Source organism: Acinonyx jubatus, chromosome B4 (genome assembly GCF_027475565.1).
Source record: "Acinonyx jubatus isolate Ajub_Pintada_27869175 chromosome B4, VMU_Ajub_asm_v1.0, whole genome shotgun sequence".
NCBI lineage: Eukaryota > Metazoa > Chordata > Mammalia > Carnivora > Felidae > Acinonyx > Acinonyx jubatus.
In genome coordinates, this window is record NC_069387.1 from 93,589,872 (window position 1) to 93,610,655 (window position 20,784).

The 20,784-nt window shown below is 37.7% G+C and overlaps 1 protein-coding gene across 1 annotated transcript in view; it reads right to left on the bottom strand.

Annotated features, from left to right (window-relative positions):
• The window catches only part of PTPRR (protein tyrosine phosphatase receptor type R), a 241,745-nt gene extending 222,041 nt beyond the window's left edge, over window positions 1–19,704 (bottom strand). Inside the window, exons 1-2 of the mRNA XM_027071251.2 lie at window positions 19,489–19,704; window positions 87–385 (exon numbers count right to left, since the gene is read on the bottom strand). Coding sequence (XP_026927052.1) covers window positions 87–385; window positions 19,489–19,546 — 357 coding nt within the window. The 5' untranslated portion in view covers window positions 19,547–19,704. The remainder of the gene's footprint in view (window positions 1–86; window positions 386–19,488) is intronic.
• Window positions 19,705–20,784: the final 1,080 nt, after the last annotated feature.

Genomic DNA, 20,784 nt, shown 5'->3' on the forward strand with positions numbered 1-20,784 from the left:
ATTGATTTTTTTTTTCCAAGCATCAACCACAGAGGAAAGTATCGGCATCAGCATCAGCATCAGCATCAGTTAAACAAAACACTTACCACCACAATTACATTTGCTGCAGGGATAGGAAGGTTTTCCACTTCAAGATCTTGACCAGCCATAGCCAGCAGATTGAGAGATGAGTCATACGCAGGTCTTGGAAATGCTGAATTAACAATTTGGTGGCGTTTGTTTATTTGAGCTTTAGAAGAGGAATGATAGGTATGCTTATATATCTTTTGTGGAGTTATATCCAGGCTCTTCTCAATGTCTTGTGAATGGTGATAAGTGAATACTGGCTTTCCACTCTTCTTCTGCTGAATTGCCAACACTTGATCATTATTTCTGGAAAAGCACCCTGAAATGGTGAGAAAGCAAAAAACAAAAATCAAAGATCTTATTCAGTGAGATGAGTAGAAATATCTGATAAAGAGAATTACCTGTCCTCAGGCAGCTTTAAGACTTGTGAAAAATTTAGATCAGTTGGTTTCCATCTTTTTCCCTGCTTCATTATCCCACAAATAGGACACACTTGGCTGGTCTGGAGGCATCTCAGAGACTTAGGGTGGACAGAAGTGGGTGTAGTGTGAAAAAGTCCTATTTATTAGATACTCTTACACATCTTTCAGTCCAGAACTTCCTCCTTTATCTATACTCCCAGTTCTAACATCCATTTGAGTTTCTATTCCTGGATGCCCTATCTGTTATGATTTGCATAACCATTAATGTCATATCCAAGCCTTCCTCCCTTTAATCAATAGCCTTTAATACAACTCTTTTTTATACTTATCTTGTTTGTATTATAGTTAGCAATGTATGATTTTTTTAAAATGCTTGCAGAATATTTTAAGCTGAAGGCAGAAATCTGAATATACTCAGCAACTTCTCGTTCTGTAACAATAACCATTCTCTCCTTAGTAATATGGCTGTCCAGATACCATGATACATTCACCTTTATTTCTCTGTTAGGCAAATATCCATTAACTTGTCTAACTCCTTTTCCTATTTGTCATTGGCCACAGGAAGAAATAGATAACATGTACACGTGACCCAAAAGAATATCACTAGGTCAAGCATCAGTTAGAAAAGCAAAGATCTTCTATATAAGATGATAAGCAGAGTAAACGTATCACAAGTAATGCCACCCAGATTTTCCTTTGGTAGGTCACAGAAACAATAAGTGGTACAAATACTGTCCTTAGAAAATTACCTACCTCTTTTTATAAAAGTTCTGGGGTGCCTAGAATTCTTATTGAATATTTATAGTAGAGGAATTGCTAGTTTTTACAGCTTTTGCCCTCCATCAAGCTTTTTGTGACCAGCATATATTTCTATCATCTTCAGCAATTCTGTCTTACCAACATGCTTTCAACTTTCACTTAGGGATATAAAGACAGGTTATTTTTAGTTGGCTTAAGTGCTTTCTTCCATGACATAACACTTTGGGAATCATCTTTGGGTACCAGTGACTTCAGCCTTTCAGATTATTCAAATCACAATTATATTTCATGTGAATTCTGAAATAGTAATATATACCAATTGTATCTTCAATCTTGAGTTTGCTAAATATACTAAAAGCTTTTAAAAAGCAATCAAGCTACCATAATTTTCCAAAGATGATGACTGGGCAGTGATGACCTTGAAATAATTGTTTCTCTGATAAGAGATCCTCAGATTTGGAAATGAAAATGTCTTTAGGAACATATATAATATTATGAAATTCACAACAGGGTACTTCAATGTTATTATTCTTGCAGTGTTTTATTAACGGAGATTGGTGCTAAAATGTTTTAGATGTATATTGACTTTCTGACCACAAGACGTCCATTTAGAATTTTATTGAAAGTAATTTACTCAATAATATTATAGTGTTCTGGAAGTTTCTATACTTCTGAAAAGTGAACACTTTTCTCCCTCCCCTCTATGAGAACTGAATCTAATATTGTGAAATGCAACAAAGAAGTGGTCAACTTGGAGTTAAGAAATAAAATGGGCATACTATTTTTATCTTAGTTGGCTTTTTTAATACTCCTGTTTTAAATACGGTCTCTTTTTTGGGAAAGGCATACTGTATGCTTGAATGAATTTGGGTTTCTCACGTGACAGACTGGCTCTCCTACCAAAAAAGAGGTTTCTATAATGGTTAGTAGCATGAAAACTATACCTGCCACGATAGCGCCATTGAAATAGGCATGTTAATAAAGATTAACATGCAAAAAAAGACAGGTTTAGGAAGACTCAGAAAGTAAAAGATAAAATAGTGGGGAATGGAGAATTTCAATAAGAAAGAAAGAAGCAGCTTAAAAGATCAGAGAATGCAGATTTATGAGGAGAGATGAATATAGAACTGAGAAAGTTACACAATTATCTTCAATCTTTCTTTTTATACGCTATCAATCTTAGCAAACCTTGTCAGAGCCACTTTACTTAAATAAGATAGGTGAGTCTAACAAATCTCTCTTGTGCTAAAACTGGCCTACAAGGAAAGGTGAAAAAATCTAATTTTGTGAGTAATTGTAACACAATTAAAATTTCCCAGCCTTATCCAGCTGTGTATGTGAAAAGACTTAACTCCTTCCCTGTCCTTAAGTAACAAGAACAAAGTAGGCAGCATAATATTAGGAGCCCCACTATAACCATCAGGTAGGAAAAAGTTTTTCAAAGTGTTGTGCTTAGCTTCCCACAACAGAATCACCTGGGATATTCAGATGCAGAGTCCTAGATCCCAGCCTAGAACGGCCATGGCAGAATCTCTGGCGATGTAGCCTAGGAATCTGGATTTATAACTAAATTCTTCTCACATTCAAACTCTGAAGCTGAGGCCCACTGACCTAGTCTCTGGAACTAGCTCTGTCTTCTCTATCTTCAAATGCCACCTCTCTATTACCCCCTTCAGTTCAGCATTATGAATACACTCAAGTAAATATTTCAGTAATGTTAAGATTGAGATGCCTATTAAATATCAAACTGCTGAATTAGAAATTTAATAACTAAGTGTGTAGTTCATAGTTGGAGAGAGAAAGATGGATTTGTGACTCATCCAATACACATAAAATTTAAAGCCAAGTGACCAGATACTGATGGTGAAGAAAAGACTATGGACAGAGCACTCTAGAATTCTAATATTTTGAGTCAGGGAACTGACTGAAGGAGGAAGCAAAGACAAGTGAGAAGGAATGGTAATAGAAAAAGAGAAAAACCAAGGAAGAGAGAAAAACTTAAGGAAATGTTTCTGAACTTGTATGTATTATAGGCACTGAAAAATCACTCTCATAGTGATGTCTCTAGAAATAAGTATATAAATGCAACTTCCACGTGTTACCATGGAAGATAAATCCCACTGAAGAACATTGATAGATTTTAAAAATTACAAAGCACACTGAGACTACTTGCATGAGAGACAGTCAGAAGATGGAGTAAGTGGGAAGATTCTCATCTAAGAAAGAATAAATAAAAGAGAAAAATAAATGAGGCTTTAAAATAGGTTGATTTAAAACACCCAGAGATAAAAGAAGAAAATAAGAGTAAGGGATTTAAGTAAAAGAGAATAAGCATGTTTCATTCCAAGCGGAAATCATAGAAACAAAAAAATAAGGTAATTGATGAAACGCAATGTATGGGTTATACAGTAGAGTAGACACCACTGAACAGAGATTTAGTAAATTGGAAAAATTTAGGTGACAATTCAGAAATCAGCACAGAGAAATTAAGAGAAGAGATGTGAAAAAGAAGGTAAGAGACTGTGGTAGACTGACTTTTCAGATGGCACTCTGTGATCCACACTTGGTATTCACATCCTTAAAATAATCCCCTCCCATTGACAGTGAGCTGGATCTCACTTTATTTATTTTTTTTATATGCACCTCTTTGTTTATTGCAGCATCATTTACAATAGTCAAGATATGGAAACAACCTAGTGTCCATCAATAGACAAATGGATAAAGAAGATATTTTTTATATACATATACATATATATATTATATTTTTTAATATACACAAATATACATAAATGGAATATTACACATAAAAAAGGATGTGATCTTGCCATTTGAGACAACATGGATGAGACCCAGAGGGTATTATATTCAGTGAAATAAGTCAGAAAGGCATGGGAATAAAAAGCACAGCATAGAGAATATAGTCAACAATGTTTTAATAACGTAATAATGTGTGGTAAGTGTAGCTTCACTTGTGGTGAGCATTGTACATGTGAAACTAATGTAACATCGTGTGTCTATTATACTCATATAAAAAAGATTTTTTAGGGGCACCTGAATGGCTCAGTTGGTTGAGCATCTGACTCTTGATTTCAGCTCAGGTCATGATCCCAGGGCTGTGGGATGGAGCCCTGCATCGGGCTCCACACTGTGTGTGGAGCCTGCTTAAGATTCTCTTTCTCAGCCCCTCTCCCTCTGCACCTCCCCCACTCGTGTGTGTGTGTGTGTGTGTGTGTGTGTGTGTGTGTGTGTGTATAGACACGCATGTGCTCTCTCTAAATAAAAAAATGTAAAAAACAATTTTAAAGGGAAAAAATAAAATGGTGTCCTGGAATAGAAAGATGTGTTGTAGATGAAGTGAGGGAGATGGATGATGGTGATATTAAATACTAATTTTTAGAGATTGGAGCATTAATATAGCAATATTTGTGAAGCTTATTTTTATTTGATGTTGCTTGCTGTTGCTGGCCTGTGTCATATATTCTTGTCATTAAATATAATATCTAAATGTAGGGAGGCTGGAGAGTCTTGGGAGTATTATACATACTGAACATCAAATGTGAGTTTGGGAATATCACTTAAAATCATATGTAATACAGTGTTTATATTTAAATATTACGTAAACTGATTTAGGAACTATAAGTGGCATTTAAATTTTATAAATAGAAACAATTTCAGATTATATGTGATTTTATAGCTTTTGATAAATGAGTGAATAAGATGGCATTTACAAATTTTTATGGCATTTTTATGGTATTTAAAAGAGTTAGTTTTTGTTGACTGAAATCTTGACCATCTCTGGATTCACATATCTTTCTAAATTTGTTCCTGGATTAGAATTGCAGCTCCTAATAGCAGTTTGTATCACCTGCTTAATCCCCCCCCCTTTTTTTTACCTCTGTGGGGTTCTCCAGCCCACCTTCCCACTGCCTTCCGTGCCTACACCATCCTCTCTTCTCTCCCCCACTCCCTCTATGTCATTAGGGTGCTCATATCAGAGTGGTGTCCCTTCCACAGAGTTAAGGTGTCAGCCACCTTAACTTCGATTCATACGTGTAAATACATTTTTAGTGTATATCATTTTCTTGGCTAGTTTTTTCTCAAAATAACACAGGAAGAAAAATCCTAAATTTTTTTTATTACACTGTTTTTGGTTTACACCCTCAAAATTATTATATGATTAAAAGGTATTTGTACATCAAAATTTTACTCTATTCATTTATTTAATCACTTGAAATATTGAGCATTTGCATGTTGTTCCTTATTTAAGTTTGTTATATAGCACTGTTCAATTTAAATAATTCATATGTGGTCTCTTGGTATGTTTTTAAAATTCACAGTGTTATCAGGAAAACAGTACATATTGAAAAATGCGATATTCCATTTTGGGTTGTTCAATATAGGATTAGGTTTATAGGCAGCGTATTAGAAATTATCACTTTGTATTCCTCCTTCCCATTTATGATGGAAATAAAGTCTGTCCATTTTAGCTTTTCTATAATAACAGCTTTAAATATTACTTTAAATAAAACTTTAAATTTTAAAAAAGGCAGCAACAAAATAATTCACTATAATCTGTAAATAATGGCAGCTCTTTTCCTGATTATTGAGATATTTATAAATGGTAATTTTGTCTCATCAAATATTCTTTTGTTTTTGGAGCACCAAGGCATTTTGGATTCTGAAGCTTTATAAGGACATGTTATTTAGGGAGTAATTGATGCCAACTTTATTGAGAACACCTATTTTATTTTACTAAGATAATACTTTTTTGACATGCAGGATTACAGTGACCCAGTTGATTCCAGTACACCACCCTTTACAAAAGAGGAAAAACGGAAATTTTGAAGGAGATGGAGTTTGTACTTCATAGTCTACTTTAAAAGGATACACTGTCTTCGTTTTCATTATACTTTCAGTACAGTTGACTTCTGAAATGTGGATTATAAACAAGTTTGAAGATTAAGAATTTGAAATGGGAATATATGATGAGAAAATACAGGAGCTAACTATTTTGGTTCTTTTTCATCTATTAACAATTAGAGTTTTGACACCTCAAAGTTGCACACATTTGATTCTTCAACTTCTTCACTCTTTAACTTTCATCCCTTTCATCCTGGCCCTGCTTCTTCACCATGAGATAGAGCTTTTGTTTCAAACGTAAGAGAAAATGATAGATAAGTTTTGTAACTGCTCTCTCCTCTGCCTTTAATTGCACCTGTTATGGGGAGTAACCATACTACCATGTCAGAGAATGAGGTGCCTTGCGCTTTCTCCTGGTCAGTCCATCTCCTGTATACTGGATTCATCCTCTTGTTTCTCACATGGGACTTTCAGTCTACCAGCTGTCAGCACAGACACCGATGTGAGGCTTAGACCCACAAACCGTGAGATCATGACCTGAGATGAATTCGGACATTAAACCAACGGAGCCACCCAGGCACCCCTGTTCCATACTTTTCTGTTTCCTTTTATGACTCTAATACTGGATCTCAGTTTAGACTTACTCTTAACCAACAGATAATGGCAAAGGTGATGGGATATTACTTTCTTGATTAGGTAAAAAAGATGTCACTTCTGTGTTGCTAGGAGACTCTCTCCTGCTGACTTTGATGAAGCAAGTTGCCATGCTGGGATGTTAAGGGATCTGGTGGCAGAAAATGAGCAAGTTATCTTCTGATGGTTTCTATTTTCTCTGTGTAGAAGTGAGGCCATCTCATAAGCGAGAGGACAAAGGAGGAAAGATAGTTACGTTTCAGAAAAATGGAGAAAGATTGAAACAGTTCTTGAGATAAAGTTGATCTGAGATCTGAGATGTGTAGTAGGATTCCTCATCTTCACTGAGAATTCAGTGGTAACTGTCTCAGGCCCCTAAGGGATAGAGTGTCTCACAGAATGTTTAGCAAACAGCTTTTCAAAGATACTCATCTGCATTTAAAATATAAGTAGTTTGATCACTGAAACAGCATTTATGTGCAAATAGCCAGTTTTGATGGTCATAAAATTCCATGATTTAAATTTCACTTTGGATATGACCTTGATAATCTCTGAAGAGATCTTTAACAAAGAGCAATGGATAGGGGCGCCTGGGTGGCTCAGTTGGTTGAGTGTCCGACTTCGGCTCAGGCCATGATCTCACGGCTTGTGAGTTCAAGCCCCGCGTTGGGCTCTGTACTGGCAGCTCAGGGCCTGGACCCTGCTTCGGATTCTGTGTCTACCTCTGTCTCTGCTCCTCCCCCCACTTGTGCTCTATCTCTCTCAAAAATAAACATTAAACAAATTTTTTTTAAAAGAACAATGGATAAAATGACAATGTTAAGTTAGAGTATGTTATGATCCATTATTTCAGATTCAGGGTTGGTAACTCTTAGATGCACCAGGTAGAATGGCCTTGCATGCACCATCTCAGAATAAATCCTCAAGCAGCAAGGGTCAATCAGTAACCTGTGAAAGGAACAAAAGGATGAAGCAGCATTCTCTCAGAGACCCGAAAAAGTGAACAATCAAAAAAGGGAAACTTGGTTCTCTGATCATTTTGTGAAAGGATAACCATTGTTTTTAAAGCACTGCCAGCACTTTCCTTTCTAGAAAGTAGATATAAATGGATAGCATCAGGGAAGTCCCTTGGGAATTTCTACAGGAGAAAAGATGAGGCTCTCATCTGATTTGTAAACGCCTCTCAGGAAAATGTTAAAAATACACAGGAGCACCAATGAAAGTCTATATAGAAGATGCCTATTAATGATAGCCAGAAAGGAAAGAAACATACTTCTTAAAAAAGCAATGGACCAGGAGGTAAGGGACCTAGATTCTAGTTGCAACACCCCTACCTCCATCTATGTAAGCCTGAACAAGTCTCCTCACAGCTGAGCCTCAGTTTTCTCCTCAGAGAATGAAAATGCTTCTGGTATATCTATGACTAGATTAGAATGCACTGTACTTCAGTAAAAGAGAAGCCCCAACTCAATTGGATCTTGCATGATTCTGACTTTTTTCTCAAGAGATAAGTTTTTCCATATGTACAATAAAGAAGTACACTTACTTTCCATAAGGAAAATAAAAAAGGTTACACCTAAACCTTTACAGTCATACTCAATTTTCTAATTCTTTTCTGATGTAATGAATTATATTACTGTTATGTTTTTGCTTCATCTAAGATAGCTAAGATTGCTGTTAGCCTCCAGTTCCCCTTAATGAAATTTGCTTTCCTCCATATATCCTCTTGGGACATCTTCAAAACCCTCCCTTAAAGAATGCAACTTATGATATACAAGGTACGGATAGTGATCCTTTATAATGTATTACCTTGTATCCTCTGAAATTTGTGATTTTTTTACATTTATTTTAAATTTAAGACAATAAATGTCCAGACTGTAGTCAAGTTTCAGTTTATGTTTTCCCATGATTTTGATTTTTTCCAGAAAGAACAAAATTATATGCATATCACCAACATTCATGTATCAGACTCAAAAGACTGTTTTTCACTTAGTTCAAGTTTTTTTTTTTTTCCCACCAGTCAGTGTGTCATACACCGTTGCCACTGTTCTTTTCCAAATGTCTGATGTGTACTATGACTGACAACTACTTCTCTCTGGGTCTAATCAATTAGATCAATAGACCAAGTACAATAAAAGAGCCTCTGGGAACTTATAGGAGCAGTGATTTCCAGAAACGATATCCTTGGATGTAAGGAGGCTAACATTTAAACTATTCTCTCAGCTGTTCTGCAATTCTATTGGTAATGGTTAACCCAAGATGTCACTACAGTACTAATCTCCAGTTACAAGGACCACCATAATAACCCTGACTCTTCCTGGTGAACACTGCAGTGCCCCCCAGATGTGACAGCTGATGTCTTTTAGGATAACCTCCCAGCTCTAACATATGATCACTCCTACCAGTGTTTTCAGGGAAAGTTACACCAGTGTTTTGAAAGAGTATATATGGCCCTGTTTATCTATAAAGTCAGTTTTATAAAATTCAGTTTGCGTGTCTTAGTTACATTCTAACAACATACATGTATGTATGTATTTATATGTACAACATTTATTTGGTTTTGTAGCCTGACAGCAGACAACAAATTTGACCAAAAACAAAAAAAAAAAGGTTCATCTTCAAATGAGCAATTATGTGATAAAAAGTAAAAAAATAAAAATAACAAAATGAGAGTTTCTACAAGATAACTATGGAATTTATAAAAATTATAAACCATTATGGCCCCTGTTAAACAAAAGGCTTGGATGAGCTTGTCACTGAAGGAACACTTCTTTCCAGGAATGGTCTTCCTAAAATCTGGTCTAAGCACGGGTATCTACGATGTGAAAACATAATCCCACGAGGAAGTGCTATGTCATTCTCTAAAAGACTATTTAAATGTTTCACATGTTTGACCAGTGATGTGTCTAGTATATCTATATATTTTTTTAAATACCAAAGTAATTAGTCTATCTCATAGAGCTGGCTCTATTCTTCTCTATGTAGGAGAGAACCTGAATCCTAATGATTTTAATTAAGGCATCTTGTAAACTTTTTCTGTATGTTCTTTGATATAAACACTCCTTCATATTTCTTGAAATATTCCATTAGAAGATGTAGTTCCTGCTCCTACTTCCAACCCACTGTAACTACTTACTTCTTCCTCTTTATCTTATCCACCCAAAGTTGAGCTGCACAATAACCAACTCTATTTGGGAGTCGCAGGACTGACTGTCATTTCAGGAAAAATCCACTGTGTGCTATGTGCCGGTGGCAAAATTACAATGAACGAGTTTCATGTTTCTTGATTTCTGCCCAGCTTTAATAGAGTTATTTTTCATCTGATAAATGCATGTTAGAGTACAGCATAATACAGTTAGGACAGTGCCCTTTGGGACAATGTGACTAGACATAAGTCACAAGGAAGGAATGGGGTTAAGACCACTGGCCTCAGACTCTGCTGGAGAAAGTGAGATTTATGTCAGTTCAGACAAATGCAGTCAGAAGCCCCCACCGCCCCAGCCCCCATTCCTGAAGAACTGAGCTGAAGGATATTTGCAGGAGAGGTCGACAAGAGTGAATGCTACTATCTCTTAAATCCTACACAGCCATTAAGAGAACTTCATCAAGATATGCTTTCTGGGGAAATTCAGAAGTACAGAAAAATGATCATGTGGCTGGAAAACTGAGAAATACTACTCTCTGAAGAAATCATAGGAATTGGGTTCCACATGTACTTACTGAGTAATGAAGCAGTGCATTTGTAAAATCTAACTTTTATACTTCAGTTATTGTTATGCAAACAGCTAAAATATTATTTACATATAGTTACAGAGATTATAAATTATTTCCATCATTTTTATAGTAGAGTCCTCCAGATGATTTGAAAGGTGGGATCCAATAGCAAGACAAAGAAGAAAATACGTGTCTGTTTTAAGAATAATTCTCGCAGTAGATTAAGAATTATATTAAAACATAGCAAAATGAACATTAGAACAAACAAAATGAACATTAGAAAATTAAAATATTGCCATAGTAATGATATTACAGAGATATAAATGTCTGGATATAGGGGCAGGAGGAGGGTGAAGAACAAGGTCCAGTGGCCACTTGAAGAGACCCCTGCCTGGTCCCCCCTGCCTACAGTTAGATAGAGATTTGGACACACTTGGTAGGCCCTTAAGTCAACACTTCCATTCCATTCTGTCTTAGTCCCTTCCTCCATCATTTGAAATTAATATCACTGGTCTAAGGCACTGCTCTGTCATAATTCTTTGAAAAATAAACCTCTACTAGGGGAGGACCACGCAATTAACAACTATTCTTACTTGGAGTAGAAAGTGCTCCAAGATACCAGTTAATCATTAGTCACCCGACCTCTCCTACCCCTAATCAAATAATACTTGGCACTTAAATGGCACTTACTAAGTGTAGTTAGCATACAATATCCTATTTAATACACAACTGTACAGTTGTATAATATATAACCTCCATTTTAAAAAGAGGAAATTGAGACTTAGAAAGATCAAGTAACTTGCCCTAAGTTACAGAGCTAGAAAGTGATCGTGTGTGGATTTGAACCCGATCACAATATCATGCTCTTAACTACCATGGTATTCTGTTAAAGGTTATCTAAAAATATGGCATTTTCCCCTTTATTTTAATTTTCTCTTTACTTCTCTCTTTAAGCTATTTTATTTTCTTCCAGGGAGAATAAAAATACTGTCTTGAATCAACAAGGCAAAGCAAGTAAGTTGCATATAATTTAAAACCACACCACATGTTAGTGGATTGATGGGCTTTAAAGCTAACTCACCATATTATGTACAGCATTCTTTGTATGGAGCATCTTTCCCAGTAACCCAGTGATTGGAGTTGGCTCTGTACAGTTATGCATAGTGCTTGAATTCCCCTCCAGGGTCCATCAGGAGTTGGGGCGTTACTATAGTGAAAGAAGAGCAGTAGAGTCTTGCTCTGTACATGTTGCTGTACAGGCTGGTGAGACACTCTTATTCTGTGTTCATTTTGTGCTCTTTTCCAAGGATCAGTAGTTAAGGGCTGCCTTAATCCATTGTGCACATTTAAATGAGGACGTGGGCATTGCTTCAGGTCTGAACTAGGAATAAAATGATTCATGTCCTCACTGAACTTGGCATTTGCTTCGGTATAATTAAACATATTGATCTACGTTTAATACAGATACAGATACATTGCTGCATCATGTAAACAATTAGTTTTGCTTTGTTTTTGGTCCATGCGGCTGCAATTTTAATGGACACGAACATCTTAATAAATTGAAATCAAATGAGATTTGATTATGAGGACAGTCTTGATAGCCATTACGAGTAAAAAATTATTTAAATGGAAAGTGCTAATAACGTTCATAATATAAATTTGCTAATTGTCACTCTGGCAAATATCATTGCAATAGCAGACACTTTACAGAGATGTTATCTGGGGAAAAAGCATTAGGAAATTTGATCTTAAAACAATAATTTACCATTAAATATTTTTTTCAAAGCTATTAAAATCCTTTATGCTGGGAAATATCAATGTTATTCTAAATGTGTCAGCATTTGTAAGTGCTTTGAAAATGAAGAATGCATTCATGGCCAAGTAGGATCTTTCAAAATCCCCTTTTAAAGGGAAAAAATGGCTTTCTCTACCTTTTAAATTTGACTTTGTAAACAGTTTTTAAAAGATTCAGCAATAAACTTACCATAAAATATGACAGCCATATTATCATTAGTACTAATGGAAATACATGGGTTTTGATGTGTGAGCCATCATTTTATAAAAAGTGACTTTTTACAATTCCTAAACTAGTCTCCATTCTTCAGATATAAGCATGTCTCCCTTTAGGTGTAGCATTTTTCCATATGAAAAAAATGTATGGTATCCAAAAATTTTATGGTTCCATAAACACTTTAGCTACACATTAAAAGAGAGAAACAAAATGTACACAGCCATTCAAATACTCCTAAATTTTCTGTGATGGTTTGTTTTTTGTTTGAGAGAGCAGCGGGAGATTGGATTATTTGGGGTCTTGATATATTGAACCCATTAACACACTTCCGCTTGATTTTGAATGTGTTAAGTGACTCATATTTGTTATTGCACGATAGATGATAACCAATCAGTAATCAAAATTAGGAGTTCTGGATCTATTCCTTAGTTCATAACTCTCACGCTATGTGTCTTATCTAATTCCTTGATCTATTTAAAATAAAGACATTCATCTCATTCCCATCCTGAAGTAGTATAAGAAACTCATTTAGGAATGTCTAACTAAGAGGAGTGCAACACACAACTCCACTACAACTATCATCATGCCCAGGGTGCACAAACTTATCCTATAAACTATGTTTAAATGAAAGCTTTTCTGTCCCATTTCATTTCTTTGTAACTAATCAATGTAAATTGGATTGAGGGAACAATAGTAAAATCAATTCTACTCTTCACAGTTATGAAGATAAGATGTAATCTCTTTAATTTAATTTATTATAATATATTTTGCCTAATACATCCTGAATGCGTTTATTCATTCATTGGACATTCATTGATGGCATACTAGGCAACAAGTTCTAGGAAATGGTATAGAAGCTACAATTCCATTATTATCCTCAAAAAGCTTCAATACACAGGCTAAGTACAATAACAGAAGAATATACAGGGCCCCAAAGGAAAACCCAGGAAAGTTACTTGAACGATGTGGGATATCAAAGGAAGGATTCTCAAAGTAGGCAATGCCTGACGAAGATTTGAAATGGGAGGAAGAGTCGTCTAGAAAAAGAAGCAGAGATGGGTAGTTAAGATAAATGGACCAATATGTGAAAAGTATGAGAGGCATGGCAAACCAAAAGAAATTTGGCCTTAGTGTGATAATAGTGTGCAAAGATGGCTGCCATGACAGGAAATAAGAATGGAATTAGCCAAGACCTGAGGGTGGAAGACTTTGCCCTGCTAATGAATTTGGGTTTTATTTTAAGAGAAAAGAAAATAGCTGCATTAAAGAATTGTACAAGGGGAGAACATGATCAGATATGCTTTTTTTTCAAGTTTTACCTCTGACATTATTATGAGGGATGGATGTGATAAGAGGATTGTATTGTAAGATACTATATGAGAAATAAGGACCTACCCCAAGGCAGTGATGTGAACATGGAGAGTGGAGAAGACTTGGTGACCTTTCAGATGAACACAGTAAAGGAGGGAGGGCACAGGATGAGTTACTAATTTCCGGCTTGGGTGATCGTGGGGGATCTTGGTGTTATTCACAATGATAGGAAATACAGAAATAAGAGCAATTGTGATGGGAAGCACTGAGTGCTAACAGATAAATATAAGGTGTTTGTGGGATATCCCATGATTCCTAGGTAATTATAACTACATGACTGAGATTCAGGAGAAATATATGAAATTAAAATATGGATTTAGGAATCTTTGATATGTAGATTTGAATATAATCATCCAGGGATATTGTACAGAGAGGGAAATAAAAGTAGACACATAAATTCTAGAAAGTGCTAACCATTAAATACTACTCAGAGGAAGACCTAAAAGTAGAAACTGAGGAATGGCTTGAGAGATAAGAGGGAAGCTAGAAAGTAGTGGCTATCCAATGGAAATCAGTGAGGAGAATTCTCAAATTCAGAAAGAGACAAAATTAGATAAATGATGTAAATATTCATTGGTAAGAAGAAGATAACTTAATTATGTTCAACATATCATAAATGGGACAATAAGATGAGGATTGGAGTTGGTAGAGAAACAGATGAGAAACAAAAAAGAGAATGATAAATGTGGATAATGCATTCCAGAATTTTTATAAGGCACTAGTCAGGGTATGATCTCCAATAAAACACGCAATCTTCAAGGTGTTAGGAGTGTGTGATGTTCAGTATACATATATATATGCTTCTGATGTGCCAAAGAAGTAGACAGGTTTGTCCAAGTGCTTTAAATCTTGTTTATAAATTAGCTATATGAATCCTTTTGTATCACAATAGCCATTCCTACATGTATGTACAAGGCATTTCACTAAGAAGTGAAAATATAGCGGAACCAGCAAGGTATTTGAACTGTATAGCATCTGGTAATCAATTTGAAGGAGTTGATCTGCTATTCTGGTCTCTTGCAAGCCCATCCATATTGTTCTTAAGTTCACAATGCTGGAAAAGTCTGTTTGAGATAGGATGTCCCCTGGGCATGTGAGGTCCTAGGGAGAAACCTGAGTGTTGGATAAATGAGCTCTGTTGAAGTCCATTCTAGAAGTGGCTAAGTTGACTAAGTGTGTCTTGCATGGGTGCCAAGAAGCAGTTAAATGCAAAAGAGAGAGACCAAAAATATCACTGTGTTGTTTCTATTTATTCAATATAATTTAAGTCTTTAGTAGCTTTTATACCAGGCACCGCCCCCAGGTGCTAGGCTGGGCAGGAGCTGCAATAAATACAGCAGTAAACAAAACAGACAAATACCTTTGTCTTTAAGGAGCTTACATTTCAAAGGGGAAAGGAGGAATCACGGTAAACAAAACAAATAAGTTAAATATATGATATGGAAACTGGTGAAAAACCTCTGGGGAAAAAAGTAAAGCAGGAAAGGGTATTGAAGTTTTTTGGGGGGAGAAGATGAAATAAATATTAAATAGGATAGTTAGTGAGGGCCTTCCTGAGAAAGTAACATTTGAGTAGAAGGCTAAAATGAAGGGATTAAGCCAGAGATACTCGTGGAAAGAGTGTTTCAGGCAAAGAAAAATGCAAAACAAATGAGGTGGGCAAGTGCCTGGCATCTTCTTGGCATAGCAAGGAGACCAATGTGGCTGAAGACAGACAAAAAAGAGGACAGTAGTGAGAGATGATATCAAGGAGATAATGGGAGAAGAGAATATGGTAGAACCTGGGCCATTGTAAGGGCTGTGTTGAGCGATTTTGAACAGGAAAAACAAATTCTGGAGTTCACTGAGAAAAGACATCTTAAAATCTTAAAGAATAATGTATTATTTTCCTATCAATCTACCCTTTCTTTTGAAGGTGGTGCCTCTGCAAATGATTTCCCTGATCCTCCTGGTCTCACCATAGGAATCCTTCTTTCTCAAAGCCTAGAGAAATTGACTGTGCATTTCTCTGAGAGTGAAGCTGTATCTTCAGAAGATACATTGAAGGCAGTCTTCGGTGCTGTCCAGAATGCTGTCCAGAATGCTGTCCAGAACAACGTGAACGTTTGAAAGAACCTTTTCCAGAGCTTAGAGAGAGAGAAATGCATTGAAATTACGTTCTGTTTTGTTGTTGTTGTTGTTGTTGTTGTTGTTTTTAGCAAAACATTCACTAGAAACAATAAAGCTTTCACATGAGAATTTTTAACAGCCCAAGACCTACACTCCTTTGTAAGTAAAACACTACTCAATAAATATCATCTCCTGAAACAGAACATAGGTTTTTGGGCAAAGAAAGAGAAAAGCCAAGGAAAAAATAAGCTTTCTGTAAATCTTGGGGTACCATCCATATTATTGGGGCACACTTTCTTGGATATTCCTGAAGTAGTCTTTTCAACTGGAGTTTATGTATCACATTGGTTCATAGAAGGAGTAAAGAATGAGTACAGCTAGGTAAAAAGGATTTGACTAACTCAATGGTGGCCTTAACTCAATGGTGGCCACTAACTCAATGGTGGCCTTTCCTACTGTATGATTTCATACAATATACAGTCACAGGTCTGGACACATGCGTTTTCATCTTGACTATGCTGTTCACTGGCATAACTGTTAAATAGTTACATTCACTATTTAAAGTAAATACTGTCTACCATTTACTGGATCTTAGTTTTCTTACCCGAATAGTAAGCAGTTGGATAGACAATAACTACAACTTTCCTTGTTAGGGAGATCTAGGAAAATGAGCTGCCATAGAAAGAGTTGAAACTGAGTTATTTAACAAGCTCTATGCTCAGTAATTTATTAGAATTATTTTACCTAAAGATGTTAATTACACAGTATTGTACCTCTCATCATCTTTTTGTTCCCACGGACACTACAAAGAGACCACAGTACTTTTCCCTATTAAGCCAGTTAAAACTCAGGGTTGGCCAGAATTTATTTATTTATTTATTTATTTATTTATTTATTTATTTATTTATTATTTTCTTGCTTGCTTATTATTTTGCATAGTGTCTTAGGTAATCATGACCAAATAATTGGAGATGGCACTCAAGTTGAAAACAGTTGGCTACCATCATTAGGGGAATGATTATCTGGAAGGCAACAGTTCCTTGTTGCCTGAGTAGAGCACTCACATCCTGTCAGCCAATTCCTCCCATCCCTAAACGGTTCTAATATGTTATCAGTTCCACCAGCATGAAGTAGCTGTTGGCACCCAGGGCATAACCAAAATGGACCAATTAGCTTTTCAGTAAAGAGGGCGAAAAAAGAGAATTCTTTTCCCTCCTTTATAAGCCTCGCTTCTATCCTGAGAGGAAAGCGTTCTGTAAAAGAAACAAACTCACTCAACAAGTAATCAATGACTTCTTGCTCTTTGTCTCCCACCCATTTGCTTTCTTATTACTCAAATCTGCAGGAGCTAGATCAAAAAATATGTGTTTCAGTTCCAATGAAAATCCTAATAATGTTATTAGATAACTGTGATGAATTTTAATCTGATGACAGCTTGTGACCCACAAATTGCTGTTTAAAATTAAAATGCATTCAAAATGAAACTGGCAAGACAGCTACACTATTAAACTTGCAATCTGCTGTGAAAAAACACCTATCAAAAGCACTATATTAAATATGAATACAATTAATTTCTATATAGCATCTTGCAATTGAAATATGAAAATGATAGCCCAACAATGCACTGCCTTATCAATTTCAAATTGGTTGAGTATTTTTTTTTTCAACTTAAGAAGTCAAAGTAGAGGTGGACAGGCTTGTCTCTGGTAATACACCCTTTGGCAGAGCTCCAAGTATAATCTAGGGCTACAGACTTCTAGGTTTCCCCTTTGATCAACAAAATCCTCTACTTTCCTCATCCCAAATGTTCACCTACAATAAATTTAGAAATGTTTTCCACCTGCCTAGATTGAAGTTTATTTATAACTTTGAAGCTATAATTGCTCAAGATACATTAAGTGTAATCTTTAGAATTTCTTATATATTAGTTTTCAAGAATGACTACACTGACATTTTTGATAGATCAGCTAAATCATTCTTAAACTTGGTAAGAACTGAGGCTTTTTCTTTAAAAATTTTTTTTTGGCAATGGATGTTTGTATCAGCGCTATCATTAAACATAATAATGTAAATAAAACTCAACCCAATGTGCATATTTTCATCCCAAACTTCAACATTAAACAACTGTACGTAGTAATAAAATGATGCAGTACAGCTGTTTGCAAATAACTTAATGACCAAGTCAAAGCTATTTGCTAGTTTTTAAAAGGTGCCAAAGAACTATTGAAATTTTCACAATAAAGCATCATAATTATAACAATTAACATGTGTACTTAACTACAGCCTTAATATTCTCATGTATTGCTTGTTGAAGAGGTTCACAATACATTAAAAAAGCACAAGCTAGAAATGAGGAAGTACCATATTTTACTTGCATTATTGCACACATAGGAAAGGAACTCACCCACTCTTTTTAAAAGATACCACAAGAATTGTGATTTTGCAGCCATTATTTTTATTCATTATCCCTGGGATATAATACATGCTCAATAAATGTTAGGCGAAGGAATGAATGAGTATGTGTGATTGGGTGACAAGAGAACTCGGGGAAAATATCTAGTCTTTGGTTGCTACAGGACTACTGCATGGACAACTGCTGTCGCAGTAGGGTGCCCAAAAATCTCTCTGCCATATTCTATTTTGGTACATGTGTGTGTAAAAATGATAAAGGATTCAGTCCAGCAAGTCCTTGCATTACACAGAGACTGCATGTATCCAAAAAGCAGGATCTGTAGTGGCATTGCATATAAAATTCCCCAGGTACCCTCTAAGGTTTGCTCCCATATGAAATCTAATATTGGTTCTGATGTCAAATATGTTTATATTTGGGCGCAGTCTCACTGTCACTCTTGGCCGGTCCTCCCCAAATCTGTCCCAGGGACAGTGCCTACCCTGGGGTTGTCAGCCTTGAAACTGTGATTGGGTTTTTGTTTGGTGCCCTCGGACGCTGACCATGATGCTGAAAGAGAAGAGGGGGCCCTATTTTAAACCTTTCCTTCTTCTTATTGGCTTAGAAAATTCGAGTGACAAGAGCAGGGGCCAAAGGAGCCTGGAGCGGCATCATTAACGTGAACCATATATTTCGATCTTTTGGGCGGAGATGTGGTCCTTCAGGTTACAGCCAATGCATCCCTGCGAGCTCTCGCTAAGCCCAGGGACCTTAGGATGTAGCCGCTGCAGTAGAAAAGGTTACATTCAGCAGGATGTCTTGTCTGTCTCCTGAAAAATTGGCAGTCAAGTGCATAGCCTAGAGACAGGATTAGGGAGGGAGTCTAGATGGAGGGGAAGCAAACCTGTGTTCATATTCAAAATGTTCACTACGATTCGTACCAGGTAAGGAAAAATCGAGAGCTGATTTTAGCTTAAGTTTTCCGCCTCAGTCTTCCAACAGGTGCACAACTCCCTCACCCCTTGCCTGTCCGTACTGTCCTGCTTTGCCTTTCTACAGCTTTCTCGGCGAGGCAAGCTTTTCCTAGAGTCCTCAAGCATGTGCAGTTTCCCATCTCATACACAGCTCCAGCTCTACGCCCCGCCACCCCTTACCTGCAGCGTGAAGATTAAGAAGCAGGCACAGCGCAGGGAGGCAGACTGCTGTCCGCATAGTGCTTGCATTGAGCGGTGGAGGGGGAACTCCGCCACGACCCCACTTCAGGCAAAGTGTTATTAGAAAGAGCCACCGCCAAGGGTCCTCTGGTCTCCGGGTTTCATTCTCAGGTCCTGGCTGGGCTCGCAGAGGTCTGTGGCGCCGACAGAAGCCAGCGCCAGCTTCGCCTCCCGAAGAGAGGGCGAGAGGGAGGATGAGTAGGAGGCGGCTAGGAGGGGGGCGGAGCAGGGCAGGGGCGAGGCGCTCGGCGGCGGCTGCTGCTCGGCCTTCTGGAAGCCCGCAGCCGCCGCGGAGAAGGCGGGGTGGACTCCCGCGCCAGCCCCGGAGCCCTCCGCGCGGGGCCAGCGCAGAGCCAGCAGCAGCCAGACGCGCCGCGCCAACTGAGCATGCCCAGCGCTGGCCCTCGCGCCGCACGGAGTTTCAAAGTGGATTCCACTTCTCCGGGTCTTCGCGGCGGCTGCGAGGGGGGCTGGCTGCTCCGAGGGGGGCTGGCTCCTCCGAGGGGGGCATCTAGCGGCGGTTCTTAGTGAGAGCCCGTCTAAGACCCTGGGCTGGGTGGGGAGGGATAAATTTGGGCCTGACCAGAGGAACCACAGGACCTTAAGACCCACCCTAGTCCCTCCTCTGCATGTGGACAGGGCTCGCTCCTGGCCCAAGGGTGCCCAGGGCTGCCCCTACGAATAGAGAATTCGGTGGTATCTTACCCTTGCTGAGTTTGCGAGCACCGTGGGCTGCCTGGGGAAGCATTCCCAAAGCACCTGCTGGGGACCGTGCCTTGCGGGTGACTCCTTTCTGACAGCTTTCCTCTTTTTCTTTCCCTTTCCCCTTTGTCCAGCTCGATCCCTGTGTTTAAACTTTCTGTCGACTCAAGCCCAAAGTCTGTCCATGACCATAGTGAGAGAAAGTAGTGAGGTCATACTTTTAGACTAGTAGGATGTAATGTGTAATTGAGGTAATTATCTCTGGTCTTCATTTTCCTTTCTAAGGTGAAAGGTAATAGAATCAGCTCTGTAACTGGACTCCTCTGGTCCCGCTCATGTCTCTAGGTAGCCTACAACAGTCTGCGCAATAGAGGTGACACCCCCTCCCCCACATCTAAGACTTTGGAGGGTGAAGATCCTTATATTGTCTAGTAAGTAATTACTCCTAATCATAAAGCACGCCCGGCCAGTCTACTCTCCCTTAACCATCCCAGGAGCACTGACCTTTCTGCCTCTGTGTCTTCATGGGATGCC